The following is an 18192-nucleotide window of genomic DNA, read 5'->3' as shown; positions in this document are numbered from 1 at the left end:
GTTACACTTAGCGTAAAACTAGACATAATTAAGCGTTTTGATCGTGGTGAACGAAGTAAGGACAAAGTGCATTTGGCTTGTGGAAGCTGATGAAGATGATGTTGAAGAGGTTTTGGCATTCCATGACCAAGAACTGATAGATGAAGAGCTGATGCAATTGGAAGGGAAGGATAACAATCCAAACCGAATGCAGTAGCGAACGGACTGAAAGTGAAGTCGTCCAGGAACTGAAGGTGAAGCAACTGCGTGAGATTTTCGCTGCAATGATAAAGTACGACTTTAATTTTGAAAGGGTACATCAGTTTAGGGCATATTTGCAAGATGGTTTGAGTGCTTACAAAGAACTGTATGGTAGAAAAATGTGCGAGGCTAGCAGTCAAGTATACTGCCATTTTTCAAGCCTTCCTCATCAGCCACAGCAGATGACGAACCTCAACCTTTGACATCGAGGCAGGCAGACATAGAAGAAGATGACCTGCTTGCCCTCATCGACGATGAGATGGCACCCCAGTGTCCCACCACCCCAACTCCCGGGCCACGGACAAATACCGATTCGCGGAGAATGCAGCGGTAGCCGGGTCGCGAAGAATGCAGCGGTAGCCGGGAGGCACCCAACACATCTTTAAGAAAAAAGCCGAAATAAACAAGCTAATTAATTAGGTGGCGCCCGGCATGTAATTGTCAGCCCAGATCAGAGGCGATTGCCGATTGTGTCGCCTCTGATCTGGGCTGACATTTACGTGCTCAGCAGTACCTAATTAATTAGCTTGTTTGTTTCGGATTTTTCTTAAAGATGTGCTGGGTGCATCCCGGCCACCGCTGGACTGCTGCATTCTTCGCGGATCGGTAGCGGTTCGCTGCCCGGAGGGTGGGGGCCACTGCACCACCCCAACCTCCAACGACTCAGCCTAACATGCCATCATCAGTGTGCTCGGCGCTGTCCCAATTCCGGTAAGTGATACTACACTGTACATACATTATTTCTACTTTATATCGGCTGTGTATTTTTATGTGTTATTTGGTATGATTTGGCAGCTTCATAGCTTAAAGGTTACTGGACAGCGCTTGCGCCGTGTTTTTGCCGATGGCGCTTGCGTGAGATTTTCGCTATGGAGAACAGTGCAGGCAATGATTGTGGAAAAGTATTTCTACTTTATATAGGCTGTGTATTTATCATATCATTCCTGCTTTTACTATATGTTACTGTTATTTTAGGTTTTATGTGTTATTTGGCATGATTTGGTAGGTTATTTTTGGGTCTGCGAACACTCACAAATTTTTCCCATATAAATAAATGGTAATTGCGTTTTCGCTTTAAGACATTCCAGCTTACAAACCGTTTCATAGGAACGCTCTACCTTCGGATGGCGGGGGAAACCTGTATTCTGTACCTCTGGCTGAGCAATATGTATAAAACAGAGAGAGAAAAATGGGAAGAGAAACAAAACAGTTCTTTGAAAAGAAGCATCTTAAATGGGCTAAAACCTTCCCCAACCATTTGTATTTGCTCAGGTAAAGAATCAAATGAATAATTGAGGTGTGAGGAGAAAAATAGCCCTTGTTCCCATTTCTTATGTACTGAATGCTCTGAATCAGAAGCAGAAATTTTAGACATAAAATTAAAATTGCTTATGGAATAATGAAATAAAACTTATTGCCACTAGCTGATACTTAATAACTGCCATTAATATTACATGACATTCAATTTCAAACAGCAGCTCCAGAGTATGGCGAGCATGAGCAATGTGATATATGAGAAATGTTGCAAACATTCATTTTCTGGCCATTCCCTTTTCCCATTTCTACCTTCCGGGAGAAAACACAGGCCCAGTCAACCAGACTAAAGAACAGCTTCTTCCCCACCACACTGTGATGAGGAATTAATCATTTCTTGCACATCCCCTTCCGGGAGGTACTGCCACATTCTCAAACCCTTAATCAAGTATCAACTTTATTTGCCATACACGTACATTTACAAGTATTGGGAATTTGCTGTGGTGTGTTGTTCAGGGCATAACATGCAGCAAAAAACGTAACAATTGTAAAGAATGATTTTTTTTTTAAAAAGCTAATAAAATTGAAGGTTAGACAATAGATGTAGAATAGAATGTGCATAAAAAATAAACACCAGCATGTAAACAACTTTATAAAAGTGAATTATCTACAGTCCAGTGCAGTGACAGGGGGAATGAAGCAGGGTACATAGGGGTGTTAACGAGAATGGCTGTTCAGATTAAATGCCTGGGGGAAGAAAATTGTAGGGTGGCATGAAGTTTTTGTTTTAATTACCTTCTAGCACTGTGAGAAGGCAGTTTGCAGGGTGGGTAGAGTCCGCAATGATTTTTTCTGCCTTCTTCTTTGTCCTGGGGACATACAGTTCTCAGTGATGGCAGTCCGCTGCCATTGACTTTTCTGCTGACCCGACAGTTCGCTGTAGTTTTTGCTGTGAGAGGACGCTGCACCCAACCAGACAGTAACGGCTGTCTGTCAGATTGCTCTGAATTGCACCAATATGTTCTGGGGAAGATAGAGTTTTCCCAGCGAATGCAAGAAGTACATCCTCTGCCGAGCCCTTTTGTTAATGAAGGAGATACGGTTCTTCCATGTGACATCTTGCAAAATAATAATGCCCAGGAACTTGAACGTTAAATTGGTGCTAACTGCAAAAGTTGTTGATGATTGGGTGGAGAGGACACACTTTCTCCTGAAATCATTATGCGATTGCACAGTTTTGAAGACATTCATCTCGAAGTTGTTGCAGTTGTACTAAGACATCATGGTGGTACCAGAGCTGATTGCCTCTGGGAATAGTCCAATGACAGTAATCCGCAATTTTGTGCGCAAGCGTTATCAGTTTAACTGATGGATCGCTGGAGATGCAATCACTTGTGTGGAAGGAAAATAGGAGAGCAGAGAGAACACACCACAGTGAAGCACCAGCGCTGAGTCAGCAGGATGCCAAGACTCACATACTGACTCCTGTCAGAAAGGAAGTTTGTGATCCATCCAGAATGTTAATTTTGTTGAATTCCTCTTGCAGAAGCTCATAGATGATGGAATTGAAGGCTGAACTGAAATCAACAAAGAGAATTCTGACATATGTACAAAGAGAGTCAATGTGCTCTAGTAGGAAGTCAAGACTGACATTAGATCATCTACAGATCTCTTGGCTATACATAACTCAAGAATCTCTGAAAATCCAGAGTTATGAATTTGAGAAATGACTTGACCAGCCTTTCAAAAGTCTTCATTATGATTTACATAAGCACAACTGGCCTGCAGTCATTGAGTACAGAGATGTTTTGATTTTTTGGGAATGGAATAATAATAGATTTCTTAAAACATGCAGGGACAGTGCACTATTTGAAAGTGACTGAAAATGGCTGCGAAGACAGCAGTGTTTAAGGATGGCAGGAAAGGCAGTGTTAGGGCTAGCATCCTTCTTGATATTTTGCTTCCTGACAGCTTTCTCACCTCCTCTTCCTTGACAACAAAGGGTGTGGAGCATTGGTGATGATCTAGCCAAATGGGCACTAGACAGGATATCTGAAGTATGATCTGAGAGTCAAATCTGCAGTAGAACTTGTTTACCCATCTTGAGAGAAGATGTTCTTCAGCAAAGCAAGGGGAGTGTCTTCTTTTTGCAATTGTTAATGGAGTGAAGGCCTTTCCAGGCAGAAAACTGGTTTTCTAGTTTGTTGAATATTGACCATTTTACCCTTTGTTATTCCGTTATCATTGGCTGTTGGTCAAGATGGCACTGGTGAACCACAGCAACGTTCGCCAGGCTACATACATACTTCTAAATATTCATCTGAATTATTCTCACTGCAATCTGCAGTATGGAATTTCCCTTTAAGTAACATACTTTTGAACCAACTCAATGAACTACAGATTTCATGATCTTCTGAAGGAAATGGCAGACTTAACACTCAAGTCTCCTCAAGGTATGGCATCAAAAACACTTGCAAATTTCTGTAGATGTACGATGGTGAACATTCTAACTGACTGCATCACCGTCTGGTACGGGGTGGAGGTGGGGGTGGCGGGGGAGCTACTGCACAGGATCGAAGTAAGCTGCAGAGCTCAGTCAGCTCAAACATGGCCACGAGTCTTCATAGTACCCAGGGCATCTTTAAAGAATGGTGCCTCAGAAAGGAGGCGCCCATCATTAAGGATCCCCATCACCCAGGATATGCCCTCTTTTCATTGCTACCATTAGGAAGGAGGTACAGAAGCCTGAAGGCACACACTCAACAATTCAGGAGGAACTTTTTTCCCTCTGCCAGTTGATTTCTGAATGGACATTAAACACATGAACACTACCTCACTTTTTGCACAACTTATTTAACATATATATATATTCATACTGTAATTCAGTTTTTTTTCTCTATTATGTATTGTATTGTAGTACTGCCACAAAGTTAACAAATTCCATGACAATATGCCAGTGATATTAAACCTGATGTTGATTCTGAACGGACAAAGGAAGCGTGGTAACCTGCCTCAGTGACTATAGTCCAGAAACACTGACATCCACAGTGACGAAGTGCTTTGAGAGGCTGGTGATGAAGCATTTCAACTCTGCCTGAGAAGCGATTTGGATCTGCTCCAATTTGCCTACTGGTGCAACAGGTCCACAGCAGATGGCACCCATTGGCTCTTTCCTCAAGAATGGAACATCTGGACATCAAAGATGCACACTGTACATCAGGATGCTCTTTATCAACTACAGCTCAGCATTCAATTTTACCATCCCCTCAAAACTAAGAAAAAGCATTTCAGGATGTAGATTGTATACATTTCTCTGACACAAAATTCTATCTTTGAACCGATTAATAAGCTTCAGGACCTTGGCCTCAATACCTCCGATGCAACTGGATCCTCGAGTTCCTCACTTGCAAACCCCAGTCAGTTTGGATTGGCAACATCACCTCCACAATCTCCATTAGCACAGGTGCACCACAAGGCCATGTGCTTAGCCTGCTGTACTACTCACTTCACACTTATAACTGGGTGGCTAAGCACAGCTCCATTGCTGATGGCACCACTGTTGTAGGCTGAATCACTGGGGGTGACAAATCAACAGATTGGAATATCTGGCTGAGTGGTGTCACAACAACCACCTCTCACTCAATCTCAGCAAGACCAGAGAACTGAGTATTGACTACAGGAGGAGGAAACCAGAGGTCCATGAGCCACTCTGCATCGCAGGATCAAAGGTGGAGAGTGTCAACAATATTAAATTCCTCAGTGTTATTACTTTGGAGGACCTGTCCTGGAACCTGCATCTACAGTAAGTGCAATTACGAAGTCAGCACAGCAGTGTCTCTACTTTAAGTTTATGAAGATTCGGCATGACATCTAAAACTGACAATCTTCTATGGACATTTAGAGGAGAATATATTGACTGGTTACAGTCTGGTATGGAATCTTCAATGCCCTGCAACAGGAAATTCTGCAAAAAAAAAGAGTGGATATGGCCCAGTCCATCACGGATAAAGCCCTCTCCACACCGAGCACACCTGCTCAGAACTCTGATGGAGGAAAGTAGCATCCGTCATCAGGGACCGCCCCCCCATCCAAGTCATGCTTTCTTCTTGCTGTTGCCATTAGGAAGGTAGTACAGGAGCCTCAGGACTCACACCACCAGGTTCAGGAATAGTTATTACCACTCAGGCTCTTGAACTAAAGGGGATAACTTTACTCCAACTTCACTTGTCCCATCACTGAAATGTTCGCACAACCTATGGACCCACTTTCAAGGATTCTTCATCTTCATGTTCTCAATATTGCTTATTTATTTAATATTATTATTTCTTTTTTTTTATATTTGCACAGCATGTTGTCTTTTGCACACTGGTTGAATGCCTAGTTGATACAGTCTTTATTGATTCTATTTTGGTTATTATTCAATTCTAGATTTATTGAGTATATTTGCAAGGAAATGAATCTCAGAGATCTATATTGTGACATATATGTACTTTGATAATAAGACTTGCTTTGAACTTTGAATCGCTATTACATTTGTTCAAGATCAAAGTTTATTTATCATGGGTATATCGAAACATACTGTGAAATGCATTGTTTGCATTAACAACCAACACTCCCAGGGATGTGCTGGGAGTAGCCTGCAAGTGTCGCTACACCTTCTGGCATCAACATAGCATGCCCACGATGCTCGCAGAACACAGAACACAGAACAAGAAACAAAGCAACAACAGCAAAACAAGCCCCATTTCTCCCTCCCCAACACAAGCCTCCAGCAAACTCGGGCCTACAGACACTGGACTTCAACTTCCCCAGGACTCACAAGGACTCGCAGACTTGGCTCCAGCCAACAGGCCTTGACTTCCAGATTTCCAGTTCGACTCTTGTACTTCAATCCTCAGCATCGACCACAGGATTTGTCATTCACCAAACAGCAGACCTCGAACTCTGGACTCAGCAATGACCGGAGCCTGATCACTGGGCTTGAACTCTGGTCTTACCAAATCATACACATAGGGGATCCTGCCTGCGTGGAACTCTGACTCCAGAACCTGCCGACAACTCACTGATCTGGGAGGATCCTCATCCACTTTCTGGCAGCCTGACAACAGACTACAGTTGCCCCAAGTCTGCATTGCTGGTCATTGAAGGCAGAGTGGAGACCTAGACTCTGGCCTGAGCTCTAATTTCCTCACATCCCCATCCCTAAGCCCTAACCTAACCCCAAACTCCCCAATGTCCTCAGAACTATCCTTAGAAACATAAAAATCAGTTAAAAAACAACAAAATCTAAGCTGTGACTCAATGAAGGCTGCAGCTCCATGGTCATATTAAGATTTGCGCTACTTCAGCTTGTATGACCATCTTTGCACCATTCTTTTGTCATGGTGTTTGATTGGTATTTATTATTACCATATATACTGTTTACTCTATAAGCTTCACATGAGCAAAGACTTTATTTGCATCATAATGTATATGACAACAAACTAATCTGACCTGGTGTGATCCAATATTTTTGACTTTGCCAAAGTAAGTAGTTAGTACTTGAAGACATGAGTGCAAAGACTAACAGAGGTAACAATGGTTCAGTCTATAGAAAAATCATTCGAAGTATATGCACATAAAAACATTTCAGAGCAGCTATCCTTGAATCCTTTAAATTCCTCAATGTTAATATTTGGAGGATCTGTCCTGAGTCTAGCACACAAGTGCAATTATAATGAAAGCACGGCAGTGCCTCTATATCCTCAGGAGTTTGTGAAGATTCAGCATGATATCTAAAACTTTGACAAACTTCTAAAGATGCGTAATGGAGAAAGTATTGACTGGCTGCATCACAGCCTGGTATGGAAAGACTAATGCCCTCAAATGAAAAATTCTACAAAAAGTAGTGGATACAGTCTAGTCCATCACGGGTAAAGTCCTCCCCACCATTGAGCACATTTACACAAAGTGCTGCCGCAGGAAAGCAGCATCCATCATCGGGAATCCTCACCACCCAGGTCGTGCTCTCTTCTCACCTCTGCCATCGGGAAGAACTCACAGGATCCTCAGGACTGGCCTCACCAGTCTTGCATTGATTCTATTATGGTTATCATTCCACTATCGATTTATTTAGTATGGCCACAAAAAAATGAGTCTCAGGCTTGTACATAACGTGTGTTTCTGCCCATTATGCCACTGGTGTTTAGGGCAGCAAAGAAGGACCTCCATCTCTGGTGGTGTTCAGGGCTTCCTTCATCATTTATGTACTTCGACTTTTCTGTACTTTGATAATAAATTTACTTTGCACTTTGATGTAGATAAATTTCTAGTAGTAGAGTCTGTATGTCATGGCCACATGTGGATTATTGTAGTAACTCAAACAAATAAATCCTGAACCTACCTCTCCTTCCATGCTGCTTATACGAATCAATTCATTTAGAATAAGCAAAGCACCATGTATGCGGTCGTCACGATTCAAGCCTTTTTCTTTAGCCAGAGTCTCATCAAATCCTTTCTCAGCCTCGTCAAAGGTTTGCTAGATATAAAACATTAATTTTTTTTTAATCAAAATGCTTTCAGATTTTAAAAAAGGAACACCAATAGAATAAGTATGAACATTCACTTCATGATCAAGTAAATCCAAGCAAAATTAATGGAATATTGAAAAGCACTGTCACAGCAAATGCTGGAAAGTTGAATCTAAGATCAACTTATGTGTCTTATCTAAGACACAAAAGATGGATATCTTCATCAATTGAATGAAAATTTTCAAAACTGTCCACAACCTAGAACTTTGGGTCAAATTTAACATATTATCAGCTAATGTGACTTAATTCAATCACCAAAGTTACTGCCTTTGTGATTTATAATTTTTATATATTCACTGGAAAAGCTTACTGAGTCTTCAACAACTGGTTACAATAAGGAAAGATTCTTTAATCTTACCACTTACCTTGTACCACTGGGGTCTTTGCATTTCTTTGGTCTCTCTTTGAGTGGTAAGGATCAGACAAGCCCGTAAAGCAGCAACAGCACCTTCCCTTATGGCCTGTTTAGAATCCCAGACTGCATAGAATATATTGTCAAAGAAAGCCTGCACTTGTTGAAAGAAGAAAGTGGGAGCACTGACTGCCAGTTCACGCAAAACCAGAACCTATAACGAAAAATGTAGAGCTTGTCAGTTACTTATACAAAGCTTAACGTGTAGCCTTAACAAATGGAGAACTGGTATGGCCGTTCTTTTCAGGAACTATATCAGTAAGCAGATTAGCTTTAAACTAAGTTTTTTTTCTCAAGACAAATTGTGTTAAATTGATTTATTAGGCACTTCACAAAATAAGTCTCATTTCTTTGCACAAAGAATGAAAATATCACAAAGAAATATTCTGATACAATCTAGAAACAGCAGGAAGATATTTGTAACATTTTGATCACAATATTGCAAAAAATAGATCGTGTTATCTGAGGAAAATAGGTTTATGTGCCTTTGAATTTTATCTCTTTACTGCAGTAAGCCCATACCATACAATTCTATTATCTTCTTTGGATCATTCAAAATTCCAGTGATCAATAAAAAGCACTAATTATAAAGTATACAGTATACATAAAATACTGGAGGAACTTAGCAAGTCAGCATGCATCTTTGGAGGGAAATAGACAATTAATGTTTTGTGTCACATGGAACTCATTCAGCATTTTGTGTTGCTCTAGATTACAGAATTTGTTGTCTCTTATAGCTGTCTGTATACATCCAGTAAGTGGATGAATCATACATAAAATCTAAGTTGCATTCAGGGATCTATGCAGAACTAGTTGGTGAAGTGGCTAAAAACGCCAATGTTAATTGCAATGGTTAGGGTGGAGAGGGGAAGGACGGAGGAGAGAGGGAGAGGACAGGAATGAATGCTAAAAAACAAAATGTGAATCTTTCTGGAGCTAGCTTTCCATCAATCTCATTGGCCTGATTTATGTGATCAGATCATTTCAGCACTACATATATTCACGGCCAAAACATTTATCGATATGTACTGGCAAAACCCAACAGTGGAAAAAAAATACAGGAGCCAGAATTAATAAATTGTACCTCGGTGTAAACCACTGCCTTCACAAAATAAGTGGAAAGTGTGGAGCTAAAATAAATCTTCCAGTAGTAAAATTTTGCTTCATAAGTGAGGCCAATGGACATTCCTACATAAGTGTAGGATAATGACAAACTCAACTCCCAATCAAAAGGTTGAGAGTTTAAACAATATGCCAAACTTAAGTAGGTTACTGCTTACTGCTCAACATTTTTTTTTTAAGTGCCATCTTTTCAGTGATTTAATGTATTGAAGTTTCTTTGGTCTGATGTGTTATGTGATTTTCATAAATATTGACCTTAATAATTGTTCGCTTAAATTCAAAAAAAAAATCACTGATTACATAAACAGATTGCTGAAAATATTCAGGAAGTTGCTAATCACCTAAGGTAGGGTCATTGACCTGACATGTTAACTTAGTTATGCCACAGATCTGTTGAATATTTCCAACAGTTTGTTTTTAACCCTTAGTAAGACTATGCAAACCTAACTCACCTGCTCCATCATTAATGTAGGAAATGGATAGTCAACGCTTTGGGTTGGGAGCCTTCACCTGGACAGGATGAAGGGTCTTGACCCAAAATGTCAACTGTCCACATCCCTCCAAAGATGCCATCTGACGTTTCGTGTTCTTCACACATTTCGTTTGTTGCTCTATATTACTACACATTTAAAATCTCCTGTTTGCCAATCTGGTCCAACAACTCCCGTTCTGAATTTATAGTACAGATCTTAACTAATTAGCTAATTTTAGATCTTAGTTAGAATTAGTTAAGCTAATGTAGTCTATATCTAATTAGCCGACTATTGAAACTGCTGCAATCTCACTCAACAAAGTCTAAAAATCATACAAAAGTTTAAAGTTGTGGGCAATTATTGGAAAGTGACTGAGGGAGTGTCTATACTTAAAACAACAGTTCTGCTCAGAGGAAAATAACCAAGGGGCAATTTGTATGGTCTGGATTTTCTGTGGTCCAATGCCAGTCAAGTCTCAAGAAAGCCAGATTAGAGTTTAACCTGCAATTAATTGTATATAAAGCACTCAGATGCCTCTGACAAAATATGAACCCTTTTTTGGAAAGAGGAAGTAAATAATTTGTTTGATTTTTTTAAAAATCAGCTCTCAGCCTACCCCAAACCAACATAATGAAACCATTTAAGTCAATTGAATAAGAACAGCACTTTAGACAATGAATCTGAATGAAAATCATTTGTTCTAAACTACCTCGTGGTAATGGATTTTACAAAGTAATCATAACGACTTTTTATAGGAACGATGGGTTAGTGGATACGCTGATTTAACGATAAGCTTGAGGAAATATAATATGCATATTTCTAGCTTGATATCAAGTAATGGCAATAAAACTGGTGAGTTTGCACTATTTTAACTGGATGAAAGATTAGGCTGTTATAAATCACAAGACTGTACACTAGAAGAATACTATAATATGATTTCACAATTAGTAACATCTCCTGTACTTAAACCATACATAAACTTGCTGTATGCTTTTGGAATACACCAGATAGAGACAACCTACTTCCTTGAATAGAAATTAAAAAACATGAAAGAGTCAGCTTCCCTTGATGTATTCTTGAAACAAGCTATAAAAAACAGACCAAGTGTCTCCAAAACGAGTTTGTAATAGAATGTACAGAAATTAATGCAACTTGTTCAGCCCAGATTTCACATGACAAACTAACTGCTAGAAGGCAGAGAGTAGGATATAGGGATCCTTTTCAGCACAGCTGCCAGTAAAAAGTGGAGTTCCACAGGGCTCAATATTGGCATAGTTAATGCTCATTTTATATGCTAATGATCTGAATAAAGGAACTGATAACATGCAGGCCCGATGCCAACCGCCATAAAACAAGATACAGACAGACAGGCCATGTTTGCAAATGATACAAAGATGGAGGAGGAACTAGAAGTGTTGAGGCAGAGAGTCTAATGGAGGTTGGGAGAGTGGGCAAAGAAGTAATAGTTAGAATATTGTGCAGGGAAGCGTAGGGTTATATACTTCGGTATGAAGAAAAGGTGTGGATTATTTTCTAAACTGGGAAAGAATTCAAAACTTGGAGTTGCAAAGGGCCTTGGGAGTGCTAATTCAGGGTTAACTTGCAAGGTGGATGTTTCAATCAGTAGTAGAGTCTAGAATCCAGGTCACAGCCCCAGTATAAAGAGAATTCCCTTTAGAACTGAGATAAGAGGAATTTCTTTAGCCAGAGGCTGGTCAATCTGTGGAATTCTGTGCCAAAAACCGTAATACAGGAGTATTTAAGGCAGAGACTAATAGGTTTTGACTGGTTTAAGGATTAAAGTTTATGGGGAGAATGGAGTTGAGGAAAAAACAACAGCCATGATTGAATGGCACAGCAGACTTGATGGTCCGGATGGTCTAATTTTAATCCATTTCTTATGGTCTAAGTGAATATAACAATTCTCTATTTTCTCTCTGCAATCTCTCATCCACAATGAGAAGCAAGATTAAATGTTTGTAACAATTTCACTCTTCTTGCAACTTCATGGGAGGCTCATCCAGAAGGTTAAGATGCATGGGCTCCGTGGTGAATTGGACACTTGGGATTCAGAACTAGCTTTCCCAGAGAAGTCAGAGAGTAGTGGTCAAAGGGATTTATTCTAGCTGGAGGAGTCTGTGATTGGTGGTGTTTTGCACCAATCTGTACTGGGACTTCTGCTGTTTGTGATGTTTATAAATCACCCCAGACGAAAATGTAAATGGATGGGTTTGTAAGTTTGCAGATGACATGAAGATTGGTGGTGTTGCAGGCAGCATAGAACACTGACAAAGAATACAGTGAGATATAGATCATTTGCAGATATGGACAGAGAAATGGCACATGGAGCTTAACCTGGCCAAATGTGAAGTACTGCACCTTGGTAGGTCAAATGTAAAGAGTCAGTACACTGTTAAGGGCAAGACCCTTAACAATGTTGATGAAGAGTAGGATCTTGGGGTCTAAGTTCATAGCTCCCTGAAAATGGCTACACGGTTGATAGGGTGGTTAAGAAGGCATATCCCTGAGAACAGAGAGATTTATAAGACTGTGACAGGCATAGATAGAGTAGACAGACAGTATCTTTTTCCCCAGGGTTGAAATGTCTAAGACCAGAAGGCATGAATTGAAGGTGAGAGGGGGAATATTAAAGGAAATGAGAGAGGCTTTTTTTTAAACACACAGGGAGTAGTGGGTGCCTGGAAGGTACTGCTTGGAATGGTGATAGAGGCAGAAAGATTAGGGACTTTTAAGAAATGTTTAGATAGGCACATGAATCTGATCAAAATGGAAGGATATGAACACTGTGGAAGCACAAGGGATTAGTTTAGTTGATCATTTGATTACTAATTTATTTGGTTCGGCACAACATTTCTGTGCTGTACTCTCCGATGTTCCATTTTCTAACATTAAAATGAGGAAACCCAGTTTAAGATAGCAATTACCGCAGCATGACGCCTTCCTTCATTCCGGTCTGCTCCAAGCCATTCAAGTGCACGTTTCACTTCAAACTCCACATATTCTGCCGTGAAGGTGTCACCAGCCATAGAAAGGCGGCCCATAGCTTTTGAAGCCATTTCCATAACAACTGTGTCACTAGATGGGAGTAGATTCCGTAGGTAATTGGCAAACCGTGTAATTCGGGTTGCATTTCCTCCTTCAACTCCAATGAGACTTACTGCATTTAATTAAGAAACAATTTTAAACATTAGATATAACAGGAAAGAATGATTTTCACATTAATCTATCAAAGAAAATTGAGCAAAATAATGTAGCCATCTGCTACAACCAAAACTAAATATCCTAAGAGTTGAGTAAGAATATTTGAAATATTACCTTCAAGTTATATTTTCTGTGATTATCTATTCAAAAACAAAAGAAATCTTGTATCTATATATTTTTATTCTAACCAATTTAAGCCTTTTGACAGCAGCTCAAGATGAGAGTAGATATACAAACTAAAACTCTGAATATCCAATTTCCAATGATTCAGAAATCCTAACTCAGCGTCCAGTTCACCAGGCGATCTTTGCCACACCTCCATTCAGGTCACTGAGTGAGGCTTCAGCTCCCAAGCTCACTTTCAACTCACGGAGGACCCAGGCTCCCAAACTCCCCTTACACTAACTGGAACTTTAGTTTCAAGCTCCCTTTAAACCAGGGGTTCCCAACTGGCGTCCACAGATCCCTTGCTTAATGGTATTGGTCCATTGCATAAGTAAAGGTTGGGAACCCCTGCAAACTGACAAAGGCCTTAATTCCCATTTCCCTTTAAAATGACAAATAACCCAGTTCCCAAGATTCCTTTAAGTGATAAATGCCTTGGTTCTCAACTTTTCTTTAAGTTTACTAGTTCTCCGCAATAACATCTAAAAATAAATTGTTTTGGTCATTTGGTAGGATTAAAACCCAAATACCAAAGCATGCTATATTATCAGAATGTTACTACACGTCTGCTTTTCAGAGTAAATGGAAAGACTGTGCCACAAACTGATTTCCCTGGGAGTTATTAACTTAAAATTGATTCTATATAATGTACCAAAGAAGAGCATTTATCATCTCAAAACAAGATATCCTAGAGTCTGTTGCAATAAAATATAATACCTTTCACAGATATTAAACATGGCCAGAGATATTGCAAAACAGTTTTTATATTTCCATTTTGACTAAGCCAAACATACCAATTGCCAAGATGCCGCCTTTCCTCTCATTCACATCGGAACTGGAAACCAGTTCGAAAATGTGATGGTTCAATTCATCGTAGAAAGAAGTGACTTCCTCTTGGTTGACCTAAATAGATACATTAGAACTTGTTTTAAAGCTTGTCAAAATGATACGAGTAAGTACACAAAGTCTTAAATCCCAATATAATTAATCACAAGACACCAGATGATGCAAGGAATTTATGGCTAACCAGCTCAATATTTAAAAACGCAAACACGAGGAAATCTGCAGATGCCGGAAATTCAAACAACACACACAAAAGATGCTGGTGAACGCAACAGGCCAGGCAGCATCTCTAGGAAGAGGTGCAGTCGATGTTTCAGGCCGAGATCCTTCATCAGGACTAACTGCAAGAAGAGATAGTAAGAGATTTGAAAGTGTGAGGGGGAGGGGGAGATCCAAAATGATAGGAGAAGACAGGAGGGGGATGGATGGAGCTAAGAGCTGGGAAGTTGATTGGCAAAAGGGATACAAGGCTGGAGAAGGGAGAGGATCATGGAACGGAAAGCCTAGGGAGAAAGAAATGGGGAGGGGAGCCCAGAGGATGGGGAGCAGGCAAGGAGTATAGTGAGAGGGGCAGAGGGAGAAAAAAAGGGGAAAAAATAATACGTAAATAAATAAGGGATGGGGTACGAAGGGGAGGAAGGGCATTCTGTCTGGGTAGCCTCCAACCTGATGGCATGAACATTGACTTCTCTAACTTTTGTTAATGCCCCTCCTCCCCTTCGTACCCCATCCCTTATTTATTTACTTATTATTTTTTCCCCTTTTTTCTCTCTTTTTTTCTCCCTCTGTCCCTCTCACTATACTCCTTGCCTGCTCTCCATCCTCTGGGATCCACTCCCCCTTTCTTTCTCTCTAGACCTCCCGTCCCATGATCCTCTCCCTTCTCCAGCCTTGTATTCCCTTTGGCAATCAACTTTCCAGCTCTTAGCTCCATCCCTCCCCCTCCTGCCTTCTCCTATCATTTCAGATCTCCCCCTCCCCCTCCTTCTTTCAAATCTCTTACTATCTCTTCTTTCAGTTAGTCCTGACGAAGGGTCTCGGCCCGAAACGTCGACTGTACCTCTTCCTATAGATGCTGCCTGGCCTGCTGCATTCACCAGCATTTTTTGTGTGTGCAGCTCAATATTTAATTACTTACTCATGAGATGTGGTTCCTTAAGGTTGACATAGCCGGAGGTAGCAGTGGGAATAAGCTCCGACTATCTATTAAATGCTCCCAATGGTATGTGTCTCAAATTGGCTCTAACGACCAAGTCCAGCTTCTGACCTTTACGTGTGGCTTGGCTACTAAGCCCAGCAGATCTGTTTCTACTGATAGGAAAAGGAGCAAAGCCATACTACTGGCACCTTAAAACCAGTAGCTTCAGGCAGATGGGACTCATCAGCTGTGGCTGGCAGCTCAGCTAAGAGTAAGAAAACTATTACCTGCTGCTTTGTGGCTATACCACTCATGGGGATGGCTTCAGGAGCAACCCCAGAGGAAAAATCCAGAGCTGGAGTCTTTAAGGCAATCCTACGCTGAGTTCAACTCTGACTGGCAACTCCTGAGATGCCACTGGTGCCAAACTGTATCAGTCTCTGCTGATTCTTTGGATTCAGCTGCATGGAGAGGGGAAGCCTGCTGCACGGGCAACAGCTTGCTCGCCATACCAAAATGCCCTGGACTGGCTTGCATCTCATGTAGTCAGCTGGAACACAATATCTATGGTCAACCCTGACCAATGGAGGGTCTCAGCTCATGAGATGTGATAGTGGAAGATAAAAAGAAACAAACAGGCTGGTCACTGGCAAAACAAAACACATCAGCACTGGGAATCATAAAATCTCTCATTAGAACAAACGTGATCCTATACATATCCATTTAAAACAACTTTTTTCTTGTTCATAAACGCATTTATCTGGGGGTGGGGGGAACTGCTCTGCCAGATTTTGCTGTTAGTTTTACATGGAATTAATAACAATTCTCAGCACATGTCTTGGGAACCTTCAGGACAACGTTGTGAATAGCAAGCTTATTGACTTCCCTGGTGACTTCATGGCTGCTGGATTCCCCACAGAATCCAGTAACAGACCAGAATTGCTGAGAGTCCCCAATATTAGACAGGAGAATCTGTTCACTGATCCTGCACCATGGTAAACCTAAAGCATGATCTATCCACAAGCCCACTGAGGATCATGTGTATCAAAATGGAGATGAGAAATAACTATCTCAGTGTTTTTAATTATTTATAAGGACTACGCAGATGTTTGTGAGAAACGATTAGAACAAAACAAATTTTAGAATAATTTAATATACACCAATCAGCATATAAAATTTTGAGAGACATATATAGGTAGATAGTCCTTCTCCCCATGATGAAAATGTCAACTATTAGGGAGAATGCTTTTAGGCAAAGGGGGTGGTTTAAAGATTTGCAAGGCAAGTCCACACAGAGTGGTAGGTGCCTGGAATGTACTGACATGGCACGTGGGAGGTTGGATAGAGGTATACAAAATTATGAGGGCCTTGGATAGGGCAAATTATAGGAAACTTTTCCCCTTAACAGAAGTATCTACCATTAAAGAATATATGTTTAAGGTATAGGGGGTACAAGATTTAAAGGAATCTGAGAAAAATATTTTATTTTTAGATTCTTCCAATCTATCCAAGTCTATGTGCAGACTCTCCGTTTCCTCAGCACTACCGGCCCCTCCAGCTATCTTCGTATCGTCAGCAAACTTAGCCACAAAGCCATCTATTCCATAATCCAAATCGTTGATGTACAATGCAAAATACTCATTCAGTTCCTCTGCCATCTCCTTATCTCCCATTACAATTCTCCAGCATCATTTTCTACCGGTCCTATACCTACTCTCACCTGTCTTTTACTCTTTATATACTTGAAAAAGCTTTTAGTATCCTCTTTGATATTATTTGCTAGCTTCCTTTCATAGTTAATCTTTTCTCTCTTAATGACCTTCTTAGTTTCCTTTTGTAAGGTTTTAAAAACTTCCCAATTCTTTGTCTTCCCACTAATTTTTGCTTCCTTGTATGCCCTCTCCTTTTCTTTAACTTTCGCTTTGACTTCTCTTGTCAACCACAGTTGCATCCTTTTTCCATTCGAAAATTTCTTCTTTTCTACCTGTCTTGCACCTTCCTCACTTCTCGCATAAACTCCAGCCACTGCTGCTCTGCCGTCTTTCCCGCCAGTGTCCCTTTCCAGTCAACTTTGGCCAGTTCCTCTCTCATGCCACTGTAATTTCCTTTACTCCACTGAATTACCGACACATCAGATTTCGGCTTCTCTTTTTCAAATGTCACAGCATGATTAGTAACTCAATGTAATTAGTTCTTGAATAGATTGGGAGAATGGGCAAAGAAGTGGCAAATGAAATACAATGTTGGAAAATGTATGGTTATGCACTTTGGCAGAAGAAATAAACAGGAAGACTATTATTTAAATGGGGAGAGAATTCAAAGTTCTGAGATGCAACAGCACTTGGGAGTCCTCGTGCAGGATACCCTTAAGGTTAACCTCCAGGTTGAGTTGGTGGTGAAGAAGGCAAATGCAATGTTGGCATTCATTTCTAGAGGAATAGAGATTAGGAACAGGGATGTGATGTTGAGGCTCTATAAGGCACTGGTAAGACCTCACTTGGAGTACTGTGGGCAGTTTTGGGCTCCTTATTTAAGAAAGGATGTGCTGAATTTGGAGAGGGTTCAGAGAAGATTCACTAGAATCATTCCGGGAATGAGATGGTTAACATATGAGGAACACTTGTCTACTCTTGGACTGTATTCCTTGGAGTTTAGAAGAATGAGGGGGGACCTCATAGAAACATTTTGAATGTTGAAAGGCATGGACAGAGTGGATATGGCAAAATTGTTTCTCATGGTGGGGGAGTCTAGTAC

General features: G+C 40.6%; 1 protein-coding gene across 3 annotated transcripts in view; it reads right to left on the bottom strand.

Moving 5' to 3' along the window:
* The window catches only part of mtor (mechanistic target of rapamycin kinase), a 343897-nt gene that overhangs the window by 287855 nt on the left and 37850 nt on the right, over positions 1-18192 (bottom strand). For all 3 annotated transcript variants that reach the window (XM_063033405.1, XM_063033407.1, XM_063033406.1), the window contains exons 3-6: positions 14252-14360; positions 13016-13248; positions 8429-8629; positions 7877-8011 (exon numbers count right to left, since the gene is read on the bottom strand). In XM_063033405.1, the coding sequence (XP_062889475.1) occupies positions 7877-8011; positions 8429-8629; positions 13016-13248; positions 14252-14360 (678 nt within the window). The remainder of the gene's footprint in view (positions 1-7876; positions 8012-8428; positions 8630-13015; positions 13249-14251; positions 14361-18192) is intronic.

Source organism: Mobula hypostoma, chromosome 25 (assembly GCF_963921235.1).
Source record: "Mobula hypostoma chromosome 25, sMobHyp1.1, whole genome shotgun sequence".
In the NCBI taxonomy this organism is placed as follows: domain Eukaryota; kingdom Metazoa; phylum Chordata; class Chondrichthyes; order Myliobatiformes; family Myliobatidae; genus Mobula; species Mobula hypostoma.
This window is presented reverse-complemented; position numbering and strand designations above follow the sequence as displayed.